Source organism: Carassius carassius, chromosome 49, assembly GCF_963082965.1.
Source record: "Carassius carassius chromosome 49, fCarCar2.1, whole genome shotgun sequence".
Classification (NCBI taxonomy): domain Eukaryota; kingdom Metazoa; phylum Chordata; class Actinopteri; order Cypriniformes; family Cyprinidae; genus Carassius; species Carassius carassius.
In genome coordinates this window covers 7,050,727-7,070,667 of record NC_081803.1, presented here as the reverse complement: position 1 = coordinate 7,070,667, position 19,941 = coordinate 7,050,727, and the positions used below count along the sequence as shown (strand labels likewise).

General features: G+C 39.5%; 1 protein-coding gene across 3 annotated transcripts in view; it reads left to right on the top strand.

Moving 5' to 3' along the window:
* Positions 1–15,836, top strand: part of LOC132132161 (GDNF family receptor alpha-2-like) — an 87,246-nt gene extending 71,410 nt beyond the window's left edge. For all 3 annotated transcript variants that reach the window (XM_059544463.1, XM_059544462.1, XM_059544461.1), the window contains 5 exons: positions 1,224–1,333; positions 3,430–3,570; positions 3,786–3,973; positions 14,429–14,473; positions 15,594–15,836. In XM_059544463.1, coding sequence (XP_059400446.1) covers positions 1,224–1,333; positions 3,430–3,570; positions 3,786–3,973; positions 14,429–14,473; positions 15,594–15,746 — 637 coding nt within the window. In that variant the 3' untranslated portion in view covers positions 15,747–15,836. The remainder of the gene's footprint in view (positions 1–1,223; positions 1,334–3,429; positions 3,571–3,785; positions 3,974–14,428; positions 14,474–15,593) is intronic.
* Positions 15,837–19,941: the final 4,105 nt, after the last annotated feature.

The following is a 19,941-nucleotide window of genomic DNA, read 5'->3' as shown; positions in this document are numbered from 1 at the left end:
CATGATGATTTTTTTTTTCTTCGTCTTACTAATTCCAAACATTGAAATGGTAATGTATGGATAAAATGTGTAAAATAAATCTTAAATTTGTTATTTAAGATGTAGTTGGGAACTTAAATAATTGAATAATATCTTTGAACTGCTAGTGCCATTATTTGGGAGCACTTCAGTTTGCCCTTTCACAACGGTTCACTTTGGATTGCAGTCTCATCAGCATGTGTCAGTCATTGATTGCTGATTTTACATACCTTGCTGCCTTTGTCTTTTTTGGTAGTGGTTATATAGATATTAAGCTTGAGGTGAAAATACAGTACAACATACATTAGAAGAACATCCATTTCCATGTCAATAAAGCAGAGCAGAAAGGATGACCTTTTCGCCCAAGGCCCATAAGAGCGATGCAGATACCATTCTTTTTTCTGGGAGGTAAACACCCAGTAGGCAACACCTGTGGACCCAACAGCAAGAATGGTTTGGTTAATATGCACACCGTAGCTGAGTTGGTGAGTCAGGGGTGATACTGCCGTGTAGGATGATTCACTATTAATCAAGGTCTTGCAGGAGGTCATCAAGCCTGAGATCTCCATCTCGCTGGCGTTATTTGAGGGAAGTATGCGCGGGGCTATTATGTGTGTGTAAAGTGCTAGGGAAGAGAGTTCTTACTCTAGAATAAGTACTAATGTGACCCCCTGCCCACCTCAGGTCTAGTACTTGGATCAATCTGTTTCTGAATGCATATAACCCCCTAGGAAGAGGCTGTTTAAGGCAGATTGCTTGACTTGGAGAAATACTACATGGAGTCGAGCAGAAAATGGCCTTGAATTGGAATCCCACTAGACACTAGTTAGGACTGACAGAATGCATCTCATATTGCACATTAACTGCTGCATTTTTTTTTTCAATCTTGGATGTTAGAGCATTGATGATTGCAGATGTAGCCGTGGCGATTAATAACTTTAGAAATAATCATTCCCCTATAACTTGATCCAAAAGCATCAGACTATTGGAGCACCTTATTTTTATTTTACCTTATTTTACATGTACCTTGTCTTACAATGTACAATTCCATCCTTTCTTCAGTGCCATATACTGTAAACATGTTTTATAAATATAGAAAAACTAGTAGCTTATTCAAGCGTGCATCTAAATCTTATTCTGTCAAATGTGCAAAAAAAAATAAAAAATTCAGGCCTTCATTTCTATAATTTTTGTTTTTGCTCTAGATCCAGGCTGGCAGACTTCCACATGAATTGCCAGATGACACCACATTCAATAACAAGCTGTCCTAATGATAACTACCATGGTTGTCTGGTGTCCTACGTTGGACTCATTGGTGAGTGATTTTCGGAAAAATCTGCTTCACTGCAGTAATAAGAATTCAGAAATGCATTTTAATGGACTGACTGTTTGGAACATGTATTTTGCCTTTTTTCATTGTTTAAATTTGAATTAGTGATGCACCAGGAATTTTACTTTTAAGAAAGATTATATAGAACAGGAGAACAGATGAAGGCAAGGGGTATTCAAATGTTTTTAAGCCCAGGACACTAAATATAACAATCCCTTTGGGGTCCCCTTTCCTAAAATATGAATGCAACTATATATAAATGTACAATATGTGTAATACCGTTTTATCATATATTATATATATGAAATTTTAAAATTTTTAGGTTTTGATACCTTATGAAAGTGGAGTTCAAGTCCTTTCCAAAACTGTTTTCATTTTTGTCCAAAGCTGGAACGTAACAAAAGTTATGTCAATCTGAAGTTGCCTGATTGCTATGTTTTTCCAAAATGGAATTTTGAGAAAAACGGGTTTAAAGTGAGACGGGTTTGACTTTCACGTCTACTTAACGATCACTGTCTGTCAGGAGCACTATACTGCAACATTACACAAACAGACTAACGTTACCCTGTAAAGGACAGTTTTCTGTTTTTTAACATGATGAGCATAGTCTTTGAACTTTTGATCACCCCTTGTATGTTTGGATAGCACAAATAGTGTACCTTGTAGTTAGAAAAGTGAGCGCAGCGTACCTGTGCATATAACAGACTGTCATCGGATTCCTCCTCTTTAGTAACATCATCATATGATCCTTCATCTCTGGATGTGAAATAGTCCATTATAACATCTGTTAGGGCACTGACATCACCACGATTGAGCAGACAGAGACGAGCAAGATTGTCTAAGTGAGCAGCTTCAGACTGCATTGTGTTCTTGCACTCAGACCTCTCACGATAGTTAAATAAATAAATAAAAACTTTGCATGGCATAGTTAACACAGGACTGGCAACGCAAAATGTGTATTGATACACATTTATCATATATGTTACTTGATTTATTTTGATAGGTTAACTGTTTTAGTGGTGTTTAGAGAAAGCACCTTCACAGTGTGTTCTTAACATGAAAGACAAGTATTTTCTGCTTGCTGCAATAAATCGCTATTTCTCTGCACTAAAAAAAGTTAATTTTGCCAAGATATTTTCAGAGATGATAGACAAGATGTTATAGAATAATAATTGAATGAAACCTTAATTTTAACAAAACAATTTACATACAACCTATTTGTTGTATTTCCTGAAAACGTCCTTAAAATCAAACACTGAAATGTATTAATATTTCCATGAGTGCAAAGGACCAACACAGAGCCTTGAACTAAGTGTGTCAAAACAAAATCTATACTAAAGTCATAACCTTTCCAAATCCCCAGCGCAAATTCACTGATCTTGGTACCGAAGGGGACCTCTATTCCACTATGTTCTTCCCTCAACTTAGACGAGTTGTACGTACCCCTCCCATCTCAGTGCATGCACTCAATCACTCTGGTGTGCGGCGCAACTATGCTAGCATTTAGCTTAGCACCAGTCATTCCTTAGGATCCAAACAGGGATGAATTTAGAAGCCACCAAACACTTCCATGTTTTCCCTATTTAAAGATGGTTACATGAGTAGTTACACAAGTATTATAATTGTATATTATAATAACTTTAGCGGTTTCCCCGAGCATTGCAATTATTTCATATTCAATAGTATTCAACCTTTCACCAACTAATTTTTGCGTCTGTCCTGAGCACGGTATATTATTTATTCTGCATAGTCTCAACATAAGAGGCGAGCAGTTTAGAGGGAACATTGGACCTGAGGCACAAATTTATTATTTTAATGTATATTTGCCTTTTTAATAAAAAAAAAAAATGAAATAATTACTACTTCTACTGTGTAAATAAGGCCTAAAACCCATCAGATAAACTTTTAAATTGCATCCTTTGAGCCTTTTACCTAAAATGAATCCTGGAGAGAGCAGACCAACAACCTCTGGCCATTATACTCAGCCAAACAGCACATTATACTGCAGACAGTGAGATCTATAAACCAACATTTTCCCACCTAATTCATATTTATGAGAATCTCTACCCTTGGCCTTACAGGATCAGATGTGACTCCAAACTATGTGGATGCAAGCCACACCAACATCACCATTTCCCCTTGGTGTGGCTGTCGAGGCAGTAGAAATCACGAAGCTGAGTGCGAGGCCTTCCTCCGAGACTTCAGAGAGAACACTTGCCTGAGTGAGTGGAGATGAAACCTCATGTAAACTCATGGCTCACGGCCTGAACAGCCATCCTTATGGGCTTAACCTAAATAGCACATTACTGAGAAATCCTGTCTACAGGAATGTGATCTATTTTGCTGGGGGTCTTTTTTTCCCACATATAATTTTTTTTTTGGCCTTTTCATGCATGTGTTTTAATTTGCATATGTGTGCATGTGTTTTGGTGTGCAGGAAACGCTATCCAGGCATTTGGTTATGGCACGGATGCGGGTCTTGTTCCCATCACGGAGTCTCAGTCGGCAGCCCCATCAGTACAGTCCAATCTGCAACCAGCTATCATCACCAAAAATGTCATTAACTCAAATGATGTCAAGCAAATAGACAGGTCATGTGTTTTCTCCACATGTGCCAACCTTCAGGTAGGTCTTAAAATTTGCGTTGTTCATTGCATTGTGCTCTATTATTACCCAGTGACTCCAAGGCTTAAAAAATTAAGGAATTTAAAGATGAAGTGTGCTGTTTTTTTTTTTCAATATTAAAATACTTTTTCCTATTTGCCTACATTCTTGGAAAAAAAAGGTAGAAGCTTGTTATAAAGGCGGTAAACTTTTACAAAAAGTACTAATATGTATACATTAGGTACTAAGATGAACCATTTAGGGGTAAATAAGCAGTATTGGGGAAAGTTACTTTTAATGCATTACAATATTGCTTTACTCCATAAAAAAAGTAACTAATTGCATTACCTGGTTACTTTTTATGGAAAGTAATGCATTATGTTACTTTTGTGTTACTTTTTGTCACCTGAGCTGGGTTTGCTTATTTATTTTTAATTAATAATAATAATAAAAAAGTTATATTATTGCTAACTGTAAAGGCACTTTCACACTAAAAGTGAAATTAATAAAGCTTAGCCTGTCTCTGCACCGATTTCTCAACATGGGGACAGGAGAACTGGGAAAACAGTTGTGTTACTTATCTGAAAAAGACTGCATTACTTTATTAGTCACTTGGGAAAATCTAATCTGATTACGTAACTCGTGTTACCCTAAACACTGTAAATTAGTTCCAAAAATGTTCCTTTAGCTTTTGAATGTTATAGGGCACCTCCCCAGTGACAGCTTTGTACCTTTTTTCTGAGAGTGCAGTATGCAATGACATTTATAAATAAGCTATTTGCAGGTTTATTTCACTCAAAAAGTGTAAACACTGACATGCTGAGGTGTTTTCCAAACGTAGTTTGTTTAAGAATCCCAACCAACCTGACACAACAACAGTTCAACCAATAGTGTAATTTTTATTTTTCTCTGGTTAAAGGTGTGACATATTGCATTAATTATATTTCACAGCAATGTTTATATTGGATTATTTTACTCAGCCAAATTTATATTCTACCAATGTACAATGTTTTTCAAGTATTTCATGTCTTTCAAACTGTATTTCTAGTGTGGGAGTGCCATAATTTTAGTTATGGTATTTGGGCTAGTTTTTGGGCTACACTGAAAAAAGCTTGGTGTAGAAACAGTTTTCACTCTGAAAGTGCTAGTAAAATTCACAAATAACTGCAAAGAAATGGCAAGTAAATTTTTAAGTCCAAGTTTTTCTTGTAAAAAGTAGTTCCTCTTCAGGAACTCGAGCTGCGTCGAACAACGCTTTGGGGAACACGTTTAGCGTGAGCGACTCTGAATATCATATCCAATCTGTCTTATAGAAGAGCGTGACGTCACGGGCGGGGTGACTTAAGTGACCAGGAAGCTATAAAGGCACGAGCCGTGCAGCTGGCTTCAGCTTCGCGTATTTCAACAAGCGCTCTGTGTGTGCATGTCATTCTGTCTTGTCAGTCTTATTTATTGTTGTTTGTCACTATTAGCTCCTCAAAGAGTAAGCAATAGTCAAAGAGCAAAGTTAAGACGAGACATCTGAAAGGCGAATCCAGATCGCGTTTCAGATTGTGTGTTCATCACGAGTGGGAATACATGGTCTGTGCGCGGTCTGCCTCGGATCGAGGCATGCTGTTTCGGCTCTTGAGGGAGCCGACTGCCTGCAATGGTACAAGCCAGTGTGGACGCTTCGATCCCGGAGGACTCTCTCGAGGGGGAATCTTCGCCAGCGTTCCTTGCGGTGTCGGTCCCGCTTTCGGCGAGGCGGAGCGGCGCCTGCAGTCATTGGGTTCGCAGATAAGATCTGCTGGAGGGTATGGAGACGGGCGCGTCCCTATCTCCTACCTCACCCGCCAGATCTGCCCGATCTCCGGGTGCGGAAGCCTGAGTGCTGCGGTCCTTCTCCCCGAGTGACGGCCGTGACTCACAGCCTTTTTTTCTCCGAGGAGATTGAAACGGAGGGCGTCGATGAGCTCGCAGTTGCACAAACATAAGCTGCATAAGCATCAGTTACACAGACAAGCAGTTTCACAAGCAATATTATGCCTAACTGTATAACGAGCAGCATTAATGAGGAGCGCAGCTCACGCAGTCAGCTCTCCGGAAAAAAATAAGGGGGCTGACTGTGCTTCTCGCATATCTAAGGATGGGGTGAAGACGGCTCTGCCTATCTCCACCCGTATTCCCTAGATTTAGAGTTCATTCTCGAGGTTCGGAAGCACACGCAGCGGTTCCTTCCCCGTCTGTGAACTCGCAGCTGCAGTTACTTATCTCCGAGGAGATTAATATTGTTTGTGTGACTAAGCGGCTCGCGTGTTGCCGAGACAACGCGTGTATTACATCATTTTCAGTTTTGAAGTAAATCTTACCAAAACCAGACCGTCTTTACTCGTCTGATTGGTTAACTGCATTAATTCTGAGGAATTAAATTCAGTATCTATCTGACTATGAGAAGTTAGATATGAATTATACCAACAAGGCAGACCGTGTTTACTCGTCTGATTGTTTGTTTGCATTAAATTCTGAGGAATATAATGACATTTATCTTACTCTGAGAAATTATATATACTGGAGGGGCTGCTGGGCGGGAGCAGCCCTCTCAGTCTATAGTCAGAGCGTTGCCGCCCGCACTCCCCCTGCGTCGGGACCGGAGGCTGAAGCAACGCTCAGAACCAGGGTTTTCCCAGCCTAAGGCGGATCTGAGGGCCGTACTTCAGGCTGTGAGGCCCTCGGTTAAGAAGTCCTGACACGTTTCAGTCACGACTGCAGAGGGTGGCCCCTACTGGGTTAGAGCGGCAAACACCGCATTACACGGTGCCCGTCTCGCCTCAGCGCCCTCTGGGGGCCGGTCTGCCGACCCTGCCAGTGTTCCAGGGCGCAGCGGTCCCCAGCGAGCATCGTTCTCCGTATTTTCCGCCCGTGCGCGTAGCGGGGCTGAGACGCTCGCTGCCCCTGCGGGGGCCTCTTACACCAGAGGTCAGTCTCGAGAGACTGATTGCCTTAGTAGATTATTTAGCAGCGTGGAAACTACTGCCAAATGTATCTCAATGGGTCCTGCACACAGTAGAAAAAGCTACCGTATTCATTTCGGCTCGGCACCGCTGATATTCAACGGGGTCATTCCGACGATAGTCGGCCCCAGGCAGGGTCTGGTTATGGAACAGGAAGTGAAAACCCTATTAGAGAAGGAGGCCATCGAGGTGGTCCCTCCTCAAGACAGGGAGTCCGGGTTCTACAGCCGGTATTTCACAGTTTCAAAGAAGGATGGGGGGTTGTGTCCGATTATAGACTTGAGGGTCTTAAATAGTTCAGTTATGAGATTGAAGTTCAAAATGCTCACGATCAAGCATGTTATAGGTCACATCAGGTCCGAGGACTGGTCTGTCACAATATATCTCAAAGATGCATACTTCCACATATCCATCCTTCCACAACACAGGAAGTTTCTGAGGTTCGCTTTCGGGGGCGAAGCCTACCAATATCGAGTACTTCCCTTCGGCCTTGCACTCTCACCCCGCACGTTCACAAAATGTGTAGACTCGGCTCTGGTTACCCTGCGCATGCAGGACATCTGCATTCTCAACTATTGGTTGATTTTAGCTCAGTCAGAGCAGGTTGCGGCTTGGCATACTTTCTCCGGTTCAGAGAACCACCTATCTAGGCGTAGTATGGGATTCGACCGCGATGCAGGCACGATTGTCCCCTGCTCGTATCGAGTCGATCCTCATCTCAGTAGAGAGAGTCAAAGAAGGCCAGTCACTCACTGTCAAACAATTTCAGAGATTGTTGGGTCTGATGGCAGCTGCATCCAACGTGATACCTCTTGGCCTGCTGTACATGAGACAGCTCGTTCCCCGACGGCTCTCCATGGGAGATACCGATCAGGACAGACCTACTCTCACAGGCGCAGGGCACGATAATTCACCCTCGCCAGGAGTTGTGGAAGCTGTGGTGTGGCCCCTGAGGGGGCACAACTATTAGCAGCTGGTCTCTCAACCGAGGTTGTTGAGACCCTCCTCCAATCCAGAGCTCCCTCAACGAGGAAACTGTATGCCTTGAGGTGGAAACTCTTCACCTCATGGTGCAGAGACCGCCAGCTAGACCCAGCAAACTGCCCAGTTGGTACAGTTCTGGAGTTCCTACAGGCCAGGCTCTCTGCAGGGTTGACCCACTCCACGTTGAAGGTTTACGTGGCCGCCATTGCAGCCTACCACGCCCTTCTCGATGGCCAGTCTTTGGGAAGACACCCCTTAGTTACACGTTTCCTCCGTGGTGCGCTAAGGCTTAGACCTCCAGTACGGTCTTGTGTTCCCCCCTGGGACTTGGGTGTGGTGTTAGAGGCTCTCTGCAAATCTCCATTCAAACCGATTCAAGATATCTCGCAGGCATCTGACTCTTAAAACTGCCTTTCTGTTGGCCATTACCTCTCTGAGGAGAGTAGGAGATTTACAGGCCCTCTCAGTGGCCCCTACCTATCTTGATTTTGCACCTGGGATGACCAAAGTGTTCATATACCCTCGAGCGGGATATGTTCCTAAGGTGCCCTCTATCACACCACAACCTGTAGTGCTGCAGGCCTTCTGTCCTCCTCCCTTTCGGGAGCATGACCAAGAGAAGCTAAATTGTGTGTGTCCAGCTCGAGCGCTGGATGCATACGTCCACGGAGCTGCCCTGTGGAGAAAAACAGACCAATTGCTTGTATGCTGTGGTCCCCCCAAGATGGGTTTCCTGCTTCTAAGCAGACCTTTAGTTGTTGGATAGTTGAGACTATCAACGGCACTTTGAGTCCTCTGGTCGTCCCCCGCTGTCGGGAGCCAAGGCTCACTCTACACATGGTATGGAGGCCCCCAAGGCCTTTCTAGCAGGTGTGTCCATGCTGGACATCTGCAATGCTGCAGGGTGGTCCACGCCTCCTACTTTTACAAGATTCTATGGCTTAGACATGCCAGTCACTCCAGGCACTTCAGTCCTCTCGTCCTAAGCTGTGCTCTTCGGATACACACTAGGCAGGGGTTTGGTAGTCTGGCAGCGTTGGTACTCGTTCCCCAAAGCGTTGTTCGACGCAGCTCGAGTTCCTGAAGAGGAACGTCTCTAGGTTACGTATGTAACCCTAGTTCCTCAAGGGAACGAGACGCTGCGTCTCGAGGCCATACCCCCGGCACCCCTGCCGGCGCTTGCTGGTACTCGAAGCTGAAGCCAGCTGCACGGCTCATGCCTTTATAGCTTCCTGGTCGCTTACGTCACCCCGCCAGTGACGTCACGCTCTTCTATAAGACAGATTGGATATGATATCCAGAGTTGCTCACGCTAAATGCGTTCCCCAAAGCGTTGTTCGACGCAGCGTCTCGTTCCCTCGAAGAACTAGGGTTACATACGTAACCTAGAGACGTTCAATAATCATGTGTATGCACATGGTTATTATTATTATTGTTTTCACTTTTTGACAATGAGATGACTCCAATGACTCAGTTATTCTAAATGTAAACCCACAGTTTTATTGTCATCAGACTAGTTTTGATTGTCCAATGGGTTGGTTTGTTTACACAGATCTGGCAACCCTCACGTTAGTGAAAATGAACTGTTCACTTTAAAAGTCATAAAACACATTCATTATCATTTTTTTTTTTTTTTTGGTCAGTGTAATGGGCAATAGTGCTGGTATTTCTGTAAACCTGCATTCAGTTTGGTTAGTCCTGTACGTGGCATAATAGCTTCAAAATTGCCCTGATTGTCAATATTGGTGCTAAAACCTTTATCGCTGCTTTGTGCATGTACAAAAGCGAAACACACAAAATCCATTTAATCATGCTTAAATCCAGGCCAAACCTTGAGGACATCATCTATTACAATTATTAAAATAATTGAGGGATGCAGAATCCAGTCCCGGCGCTAGAACATTTTAACCTACATAGAGTGAGTGTCAGTAGGCGTTTGGTATCAGTATAATTTATTTTTGCCTATAAAACAATGTGATTAGTATTAATAATTATTGTCACTATTCGCAAAGAAGAAAAATGTATTATGATTTTGCATTGGCCCGATGCATATCAGAACTGGTTCAAACTTTACGCAAACATTTTTTTAAAAGTCACGATTAAAATAATATGACGTTATAAACAAATTATGAATTCTATAATAAATAAAAGAACAACAACCTGCTAGAACAGCTGAAGTCTTACTCTCATTGAACCTTCTCAGTAGAGTATCTTTCCATTCATCCCAAAATTTTCTTGTCAAGTCTCTTTCAATTGTCAGTTGCACTAAATGGGCCTTTCGCTGATGTAGCATGCTCCTTCGATTGTCCGTGAACAAATTTTTCAGGGTAGAAAACAAGTTTTCGTATGTAGCTGTAGATGCTCCAAATGTCACATTTCATTGCAGCGAGTACACTAGGTATAGCTTCAAGCTTCATATCTTGTACGACTTGCGCATCCAAGAATGTGCTGTCATACTTTGGATCAAAAGCTGAAAGAGCTTCAATTAACTTGCGATTTCTCTCTCCTAAGCGCTCAGAGATTTCTGCAATCACAGCATCCAAAGTAATGTAGTATAATCATCTGAGCTCTTTTTGATTTCCCAAAACCTTAAGCCTGGCCAATGCTTTCCACCAGCAGATATTCTTGAAGACCTTTGTTGATGGTCCGCTTTCATTTGGGAGGTCTTGGCATTTCAGTGTCGTCAGGATTCTTCCACTGCTCTAAGAAGTCAGATTCACTGCGCAATTTCTTAAGTCATTCTAAACCACATGTAACTAATTTGACTGCACTTAGAAGGTCCATGTCCTCTGACTGCATCAGTTTGTTTGGAACATCAAGCAGCTGTCCCTTATGAAACAAAAATATATTGCAGTATATTGGAAAATATCATGTAATATATTAGGCATATATTCTTATATATATTTATTTTTTCCAATATATTGCAATATATTGAAAGCGGCAATCATTTGTATATTTTGCCATATATTATGTAATATATGTATCATCAATATATTATTAAATGTATTCAAATATATAATATGTTAGAAAATAAAAAGGGAAAATAATGTATTACAATATATCACAATATATTTTAAGAAATATATTGGTAAATATATTTTCCTTTCGTAAGGGGTAGAATCTTACACACCATTTGGGCAAAGAACTTGAAGCTTATCTCTGATACTTCACTAATCAGGCCAGCTGTTTCCATGCACACCTCCATCTCGTATCTGCAGTTTCCATTGATCTCGGCTAATAACTCAGTAATTGTTTTCAGGAATTGTTTTGACCATTTGAAGATGCCCTGTCCATTGCTGTTCAAGTAATCTCTTAAGATGCTGCCCTTTGTACAAGACAGCAACGGTAGGCCTCTTTATGAATTTATAAAGCAAGTTACACATATTAAAGAAGTCTTCAACCACAGGCTCTGTGGATATTGCATGAACTACCACAAAATGAAGCTGATGATTGAAGCAATGACGTACGGAATCACTCTTCCTAATCTGTCCTGCAAAATTTTCTGTACTTCTCAGTTTTTTCCATGAGACAGGCCCCGTCATATACCTGGCTCCATATTTTAGAAGTACTGAGCCCATTCTTTTCAAGCTCTGTAATTTTTGTGTTGGTCAGGGTCTGGACATCCCCTTTTTTAGTTGTTGTCATGCAAAGAAGTCGCCCTGTGACTTGATAATTGTCCTTAAAGCGAACGAGTATGGAAATATTTTCCATACCAGTTGGGTCACGTGTGCAATGTACTTTGATTGTGTACCATGAGTCTTTTGTAAGCAATTGTAAGAAGCTCCCTGATAGGCTTGCATTACTAGGAGACAAATCTCCGCCTACCACCAGTCTGACTGTCATGCCAGATTTTTGCCTGATATTTTTTTGTGGTTATGGTATGATTAAAACTTGATTCAAAACTCAGTGTTGCCCCTTCTAGTGCCCTGTGCGAGCTGCCTCTGCCCCTATTTGCTGTAGGCTGGGGCTCGGAACAGGTAGTTCCACTTACAATTGTCAGAGCACTACCATACTAAGTGAGATTGAATAACACTGGGAAAATGTACCCATTCCACTGGCATCAGGGACGCTGCGGAAGCCCCATCCTTCTCGAAGGAGTTTTCAGAACCAAATACACATATAGCATACGTTTAGGTGTATATGGAGAAATTGGAGGTGATTGTAACCCTCTTGGGAAGGCAAAAGTCTGCCGGGGAAACACAGGCTCTAAGGCTATACCGTGGACTATACACATGCAAGTACTGCTTAGGTCTCAGTATCAAACCCAGCCTTACGGTTCTCACAGATTCACCATGAAGGCCTGGCGCTGGACGTTCTGCCATGTCTGGCTGCCTAGGGTGATGGAGGATCTTGACAGGTTCTACAGTACAGACACTCTGGAGCAGTTTTAGCAAGCCGACACTAACCAAGGCCTCTCAGTGCCACTGCCCATTTGAGGTGAGAACACAGGAGGATACCGGCTCTACACGAAGGCTATAGAATCTAGTGAACGTGTTGGCGGTTACCCAGCCAGCAGCCCTACAAATCTGTCAAATCAGCCCTATCTGTCAGCGAGCCAAAACCCAGGAGGATGCAACACTTCTACTTGAGTGAGGTCCAGGTCCAGGTCTGAGTGGGCCAATAAGGTGAAACTAGCAGGACTTGTTCCTTTTTCTCCCAGACATTACACATTGTCTGTGCGAGAAGGCTCACCGGGGTAAATGCAAATTTGAACAACCGGCAGGGAAAGGTCTCTGGAGAAGCAAACAGGTCTACCTGAGTGGCTCCGAAACATCTCCAAATCAGCTGGACCTTCTGGGGTTTGAGTCGCCATTCTCCCTGGAGCATTGCTCGAGACAGCTCATCGGCTGTATGGTTGAGCAGGCCCGGAATGTGACCTCAGACCCACAGAACTCATAGTTCATGACTGGACACACAGTTGAGCAGAACAATACAGTCGCTTGCCTCCGAAGCGAAAAGCCAATATGCATTGCAACTGCTGCCTTATTACACTCACACTGTGATCAGCAGCAGCTGGATGCAATAATTGCATGCCAATGTGCATTGGCTCACTTAGTTTACACTCAGAGTAGATTGGTCTACCGAAGCGATATCCCAATTTGTCAGTCACCAACGTGACATTGAGAGTGACCGACTGAAAGGGAACTTTTTTGTATAATTCAGTATCCAGAGTGGATAATTTATACATTGAGAGCATTTTTTCAGCTCATGCAGGGGCCATTCAGAGCAGACCAGCAGCATGCTGTCCATGCCAATGAGGTCTGTAATACCTGAAAATATTGAGCTCTGATACTCAGATGGAAGATTAAGCTTTGAATCTGGCTCATGAAAATCATGTCTCTATAGTCAACTAGACAGTGTATGTTGATTGTTGTACCTTGATTTCATGGATGTCAGTATGATTTGTCTTGCATACATGCAGTTATGTAATCCTATGTAAATGAGTGATGTCATCACAAACACTAATTTGTCAGCTAATCCGAGTTTGAAGGGTCCTGCATTATAGAGATATGACTTAGTGTGACCACTTCCATCCTTTCGTGCCTCGCAGTTCTGTCCTAAGTGCTGAGGATTCAGTTATAAGCCACTGGGTACTGAAGAAAATGACTTTACTCTCTCATCCATGCTGAAACAAATTTTGAAAACTCCACAGACAGAAATATCATATAGTCGTGCGGGAAATAACTATTTTAATGTATGTCTCTGGCAACTGTTGTAGGGGGTAATAGTAAATCTGTGAAAAGTGGTTATCTGAAATGGCTGCTCGTATCTACTCAATTACTTGGTGCGTTTACAAGTTGAATGTATTGAACTTGTGTTCACAGTAAAGAATTTGAGAGTATGGAATGTGTTGATTGAATAAGCAGCCCTACTCAAAAATGTCAAGTCTCTGATTATGTGTGTATCTCATTAAAAAATATAACACCAGCTTGGGAGAAAACACATCAGTCTCCATAATAGTTAGATTTTCACTTGATACATATACAGCATCATGATTTTCTTTGTCATTAAAACTACACTGTCAGAAAAAATTTGCAAAAAGTATACTTTTAGCGGTACAATAGCTTGTCACTGGGGCAGTAACCTTAATGGAACACCTGTTTACCTTCTTTACACCAAAATTATGTATATTAATACCTTAGAGTAGTAATATGCATGGTACTAAATGTAAAATTTTAGCACATTTTTACTGAGAGTGCAATTATAACCACAAACAATTTGGACATTTTAGGGTGAATATTGTCAGGCATTATGCATCAGATTTTGTTTGTTTCAAGATTCCTTTACTTGATAATTGTGCTGGCTGATTCTCTGTTCAAATTCTATTCCATCCAAGGCAAAAAGGAAATAATGTAATAAATTAATTAAATAATGTATAGGTGTACATCACAGTAGAATGATGGATAGAGGGCAGCCAGACACAATTAACAATGAACAGTATAGTGTGCAGGTTATGGTCATGTGATCATAAGAATAATATGTATTTCTATTTTCTCAGGACAGTCAGCAGAAGTGTTCTAGCAGTTTTGAATGCGCTGATGAGGTAAGACATGTTTCACCTGCACAATTATCAAACATAATTATAGGTCTTTCCTACCTTATAACATCATATTTTTCTACCCACCTAACAAGAACGATTCTCAGAACATTGGCAAACTTTCTGGAAAGGTTCTTTTAAAGTTATGAACAAATGTTCATCATGAACAAATAATTTAAATAACATCAATACAATGTTCATTCAGAGCTATCTAGTCTTTACAAATTTTCTCCAAAAAGAAAAAAAAAGAAAGAAATGAAAAAAAACAATTTTATTTATTTGCATGTATACATCATTCATGGAATGATTTTTTTCATTTTTTTTTTTATGATACTGGTTGTTTCAGAACTTTCACAGAAAATACACAAAAAAGATTCCCACAAAAAATTAAAAGATCGTGAAACCTAAAGAAAGAAAGAAACAAAGAAACAAAGAAACAAAGAAATAAAGAAACAAATAAAGAAAAGTATGTTTTGAGTGTTTAGAGAACATTCATAAATAAAGTTTACATAGCTTCATGGGAACATTAGCAAAATGTTCTTAGAAAATATTTTCTTTAGCTGGATAGGCCTATGTATTCTGGGCAAATTATTAAATGCATAGTTCTTAAAGATGGAAATTATTACTTTCACTGTATCATAATTCAATCACTATGGGTCTACTATCACTATCATTTTATTTATTTTTTATTAACTTTGTAATGATGCTGCACTCATTTCTAAGATGAAAAACTGGTAAATTTACATATATATATTTTTTTTCCACATATTTAAATTTTTTTTCTTTTTCTAATTAAATGTTCTTGCCAATTATTTCACAGTTGATTCCGGTGTCCAAAATATCACTTTACATCTTTTAGACTAACTTTAATGACATTATGCACCAGGAAGAGACATCATTCAGGAAAACAACAACCAAAACATGAAGTCAAAGTCATTGTAAAGATAATCATGTTAAAATTAACAAAGTTTAAGTGTCCGAACACATTTATGAAAGTCTCCAATAAGCTTTTATAGAAATACCACAAACATGCCCATTTTTAAACATTAGTGAGTAGTGAGTAACAGGAATTACCTATAATCCTAATACTTGAACTGAAAAAAAAAAGCTTGTAATATTTCCTCAGAATGTGCTGAATCCCAATATGGAGGGATCCATTGACTCGGTGGGCTCTCAACAGGCTGACAACAACAGAGCCAGACATTCATCTGTGACTTCAATCAGTGTTTCTGCCGCCATACTGACACTGGCCTTTGCACTGGTCAGTCAGGTTCTGTAAACACAGCCTGACTCTACAACTCCAGGAATCATCTGGTGGATTCTTCTGACCTCAATCAAAGAAATTCTCTAAAGTGACATTGATCTCTCTCTCTCTCTCTCTCTCTCTCTCTCTCTCTCTCTCTCTCTCTCTCTCTCTGTAAGTGTGTGTGTATGTGAGCATCACACACCATCTTTGAAAACCAGTCAAATCAAATCAACAAATCCTTCGAAGGAGCTTCTAAAGACTCGAAACACCACTAGGAACACCACCGGCAGCAGACACTAAACACAGAGAACTTCTACAAACGTCTTCATATGCCAGAAGGAAAGTAGCTCACTGTGTTTTTCAATATCATGACAGACGGTTGATCGAGAACAGGCTATAAAATACAATCATGTGACCCACTGATGAACTCTCTCTGTATATTTACCTAGAGATATCCATTCATTATAAAAAAAAAAAAATAAAAAAAAATAAACTCTATGCTATCTCCCCCGCGCACATCAGTACAATACTGCTCACTGCCTTGGTCATTATCAATAATTCCATGTAAATGTTTCTTTTGTTCAATGAAAAAATGGATTAAATCTAGATTTTTGTTCCCTTTTTAATTCTCGAATTTGTTTTCGGCAAATTACAAGTGTTCATCCGCGATACATTTGGATCCTGTAATCTGGCAAGATTTGGATCATACTGCCCTGTATACAATGTGTATAATGATGTTTGTAAGTATATGAGATTCTTTTTTTCTTCCTGTTTTAACTCTAAAGAACCTTTAGTATTTGCAGAAATGCCGGTGCGATGTTGGGAACTGGAACAAAAGTGGAGAACCAGGTGAAACAAATCACCATGGAGAGCCATCAAGGCCAATGATGTTTGTCTTAGGCTGTTATTATGTATTATGTTTTTTTTTTCTTAACAAAAGGCTTGGATTATATTCAAAGAAAAATGCTCTGGGTAGAGTGGAACAAAAGATACATTTGCGGAGAGGGTCAATTGTTGGTGTATTTTATAGTGTGCAATCTATCGTGTGGCCTTACTTTTTTTTTTTTTTTTTCTCTGTTTCTCTCTCTTATGTAATGGTTTCAGACCGTACACTTGCATAGTACCGCAGAGACAGACTGAGAGGATTTCAACAATAGACTGAGACGTTCAAAAATAGTGGCTCCTATGACTCAAAAAGGTTTTGATTCATTTGTGATGCTTAAAATGAGGCAAGACAGAGGCTCAAGAATGTGTCGAAAATATTTGTTTAGAGGTTAATAAAAACATCCTAGTAATGTCTCGAAGAGTCATGACTTTAATAGCATCTATTGCAGAATTCAATTAGGTCTGAGTGATTATCTCACAATAAGTTCGGAAAGACTTCCTGTAACTTAAAATGACATTTAAAGTCAACACAAAATCAAATTGGACAATTTTTAACAATATTTTAATGAAAAATGCTTTCATAGTTTTTATCAGAAACTACCAACTTGATCTTCACCTAAAATGTTCTGCTGATGATTTCAGGGGCCTTGGTTCTGGTGGTATTTTTCCATTCATTTATTGCAAGGGGACTTTTTTACGGTATTTGTTAAGAAGTTATAAGCCATGAAACAAAGCAACCAGCTATGAGGTGATCCATAACATAAGAAAATATAATTTGAAACAAAAGTGTTGATGGAGTTAACAGCTTTAATGAGGGAAAGAGGTATAATCCAATGAAACATTAAACAACATAACATAAAACAATGGATAAATATAGAACTGTTGCTTGAAATATGTAAATTAAATATATTTTTAAAAATTGTTTATTTTTATTGCAAAAACTACACACACACACACACACACACATTTAAAACAGCTGGGGGTCCTCTGTTTGATCACAAGTAATAATAAATAAATGAATAAACTCAAATTAAAAAGTTAATTTTAAAAATAAGCTACCTCAGTTGATGCTGCAATAATATATATTTGTGGTGAAACAGATTTAGCAAGCGCTTCATTGTGTTTTTCAGTTTGACCTCCATTCTGATTTACATGATTCTGTGATTCTCTCTGAAGCTGCAGATGACATAGTGATACAAGCACGGGACAAAAACATGACATGTCAAAATAGATACGTGCAATGTAAAAGCAGACTAATAGATTACTATAAAAATATTTGCATCAATATATACAGTGGAGACCAAAAGTTTGGACACACCTCCTCATTCAAAGAGTTTTCTTTATTTTCATGACTATGAAATTGTAGAGTCACACTGAAGGCATCAAGGGCTATTTGACCAAGAAGGAGAGTGATGGGGTGCTGCGCCAGATAACCTGGCCTCCACAGTCACCAGACCTGAACCCAATCGAGATGGTTTAGGGGTGAGCTGGACCACAGACAGAAGGCAAAAGGGCCAACAAGTGCTAAGCATCTCTCGGGGAACTCCTTCAAGACTGTTGGAAGACCATTTCAGGTGACTACCTCTTGAAGCTCATCAAGAGAATGCCAAGAGTGTGCAAAGCAGTAATCAAAGCAAAAGGTGACTACTTTGAAGAACCTATAATATGACATATTTTCAGTTGTTTCACACTTTTTTGTTTTGTATATAATTCCATATATAATTCCACATGTGTTAATTCATAGTTTTGATGCCTTCAGTGTGAATCTACAATTTTCATAGTCATGAAAATAAAGAAAACTCTTTGAATGAGAAGGTGTGTCCAAACTTTTGTTCTGTACTGTATATAACATCTCACTGATATTTGTTTTATAGTGGAGCTTTTGCTTGCATATTACATCTGCACTTTATTAGGAAACCATCACTAATTTCAGATACTCTGTGATTTGATTCTTCATTGTCCATTTGACAGTAAAATTAAAATGTAAATTTGTAATGAACTTGAAGCTAAAGTTCAGGTGAATGCAAATATAATTTTTATCTCAACATGTTATTTGTTAAGATGCATAAATCTCAATTTTAACAATGAAAAGTAATATACAGACAGTGATGCATGTGCGACAACAATAATGTGCATAGTTCTGATCTACTTTCTTAACATAATATACATGTAACATAAATTATTCTTAATCAAAATATGATTCGTTTCTATTAATATCAAAGGCTATATGCTTAATATGTAGCTCTGCTTGAAACATTTTGTATCAGGAGTCCCTGCTCCATGTCTTTTGCCCTGAAAAACATTGAAGCGTTGATTTAAATAGTTTGAGAGCATCAATGAAATGTAATCTATTACTTAGAGTAATTGTTAAAGTGTTTTTCACATGATTTGGTTGTCTGATATAGTAATATAGTTTTTCGTCACAAATTCTGCAGTTGAAAATGATTACTTAAAAATAATATGAAATGATGCAGTCTGATGGCTTCTACAGAAGCATATACCGTCGATCAACACCTTGCAGGTCTGTCTTTTTGGTTATCTATAAAATGTTTCCTTATGAAGAAAATAAATATGATTTTTACTTCCAGAACCTGTCTTTTACACTCTATTGGTTCATTTTAACCAACTGCAAACTTGCATTTGGACTGGCTTCATTCTGATATATAACACCTACTTTTCAAATTATTATCAATCGTATTACTGAGGCATTTCATGTTGACTTTAAATATAGCCATCGTCATTTGTGAACAACAAACTGAATGGACTAAATGTTGCCTGTTTTGGAATAAACTGATAAGATTAATAATTTTTAAGGTTAAATGTCGGTTAAATGTCACAGTTTTGATATCTATCTCTCTTCATTAATTTGTCTCAAAACATGACAGCTAATTAATATGTTCTATAGGACCACATCTGGTGTTCAACTACAAGAGCAGGTTAGAACTACAACCCGAATTCCGGAAAAGTTGGGACGTTTTTTAAATTTTTATAAAATGAAAACTAAAAGACTTTCAAATCACATGAGCCAATATTTTATTCACAATAGAACATAGATAACATAGCAAATGTTTAAACTGAGAAAGTTTACAATTTTATGCACAAAATTAGCTCATTTCAATTTTGATTTCTGCTACAGGTCTCAAAATAGTTGGGACGGGGCATGTTTACCATGGTGTAGCATCTCCTTTTCTTTTCAAAACAGTTTGAAGACGTCTGGGCATTGAGGCTATGAGTTGCTGGAGTTTTGCTGTTGGAATTTGGTCCCATTCTTGCCTTATATAGATTTCCAGCTGCTGAAGAGTTCGTGGTCGTCTTTGACGTATTTTTCGTTTAATGATGCGCC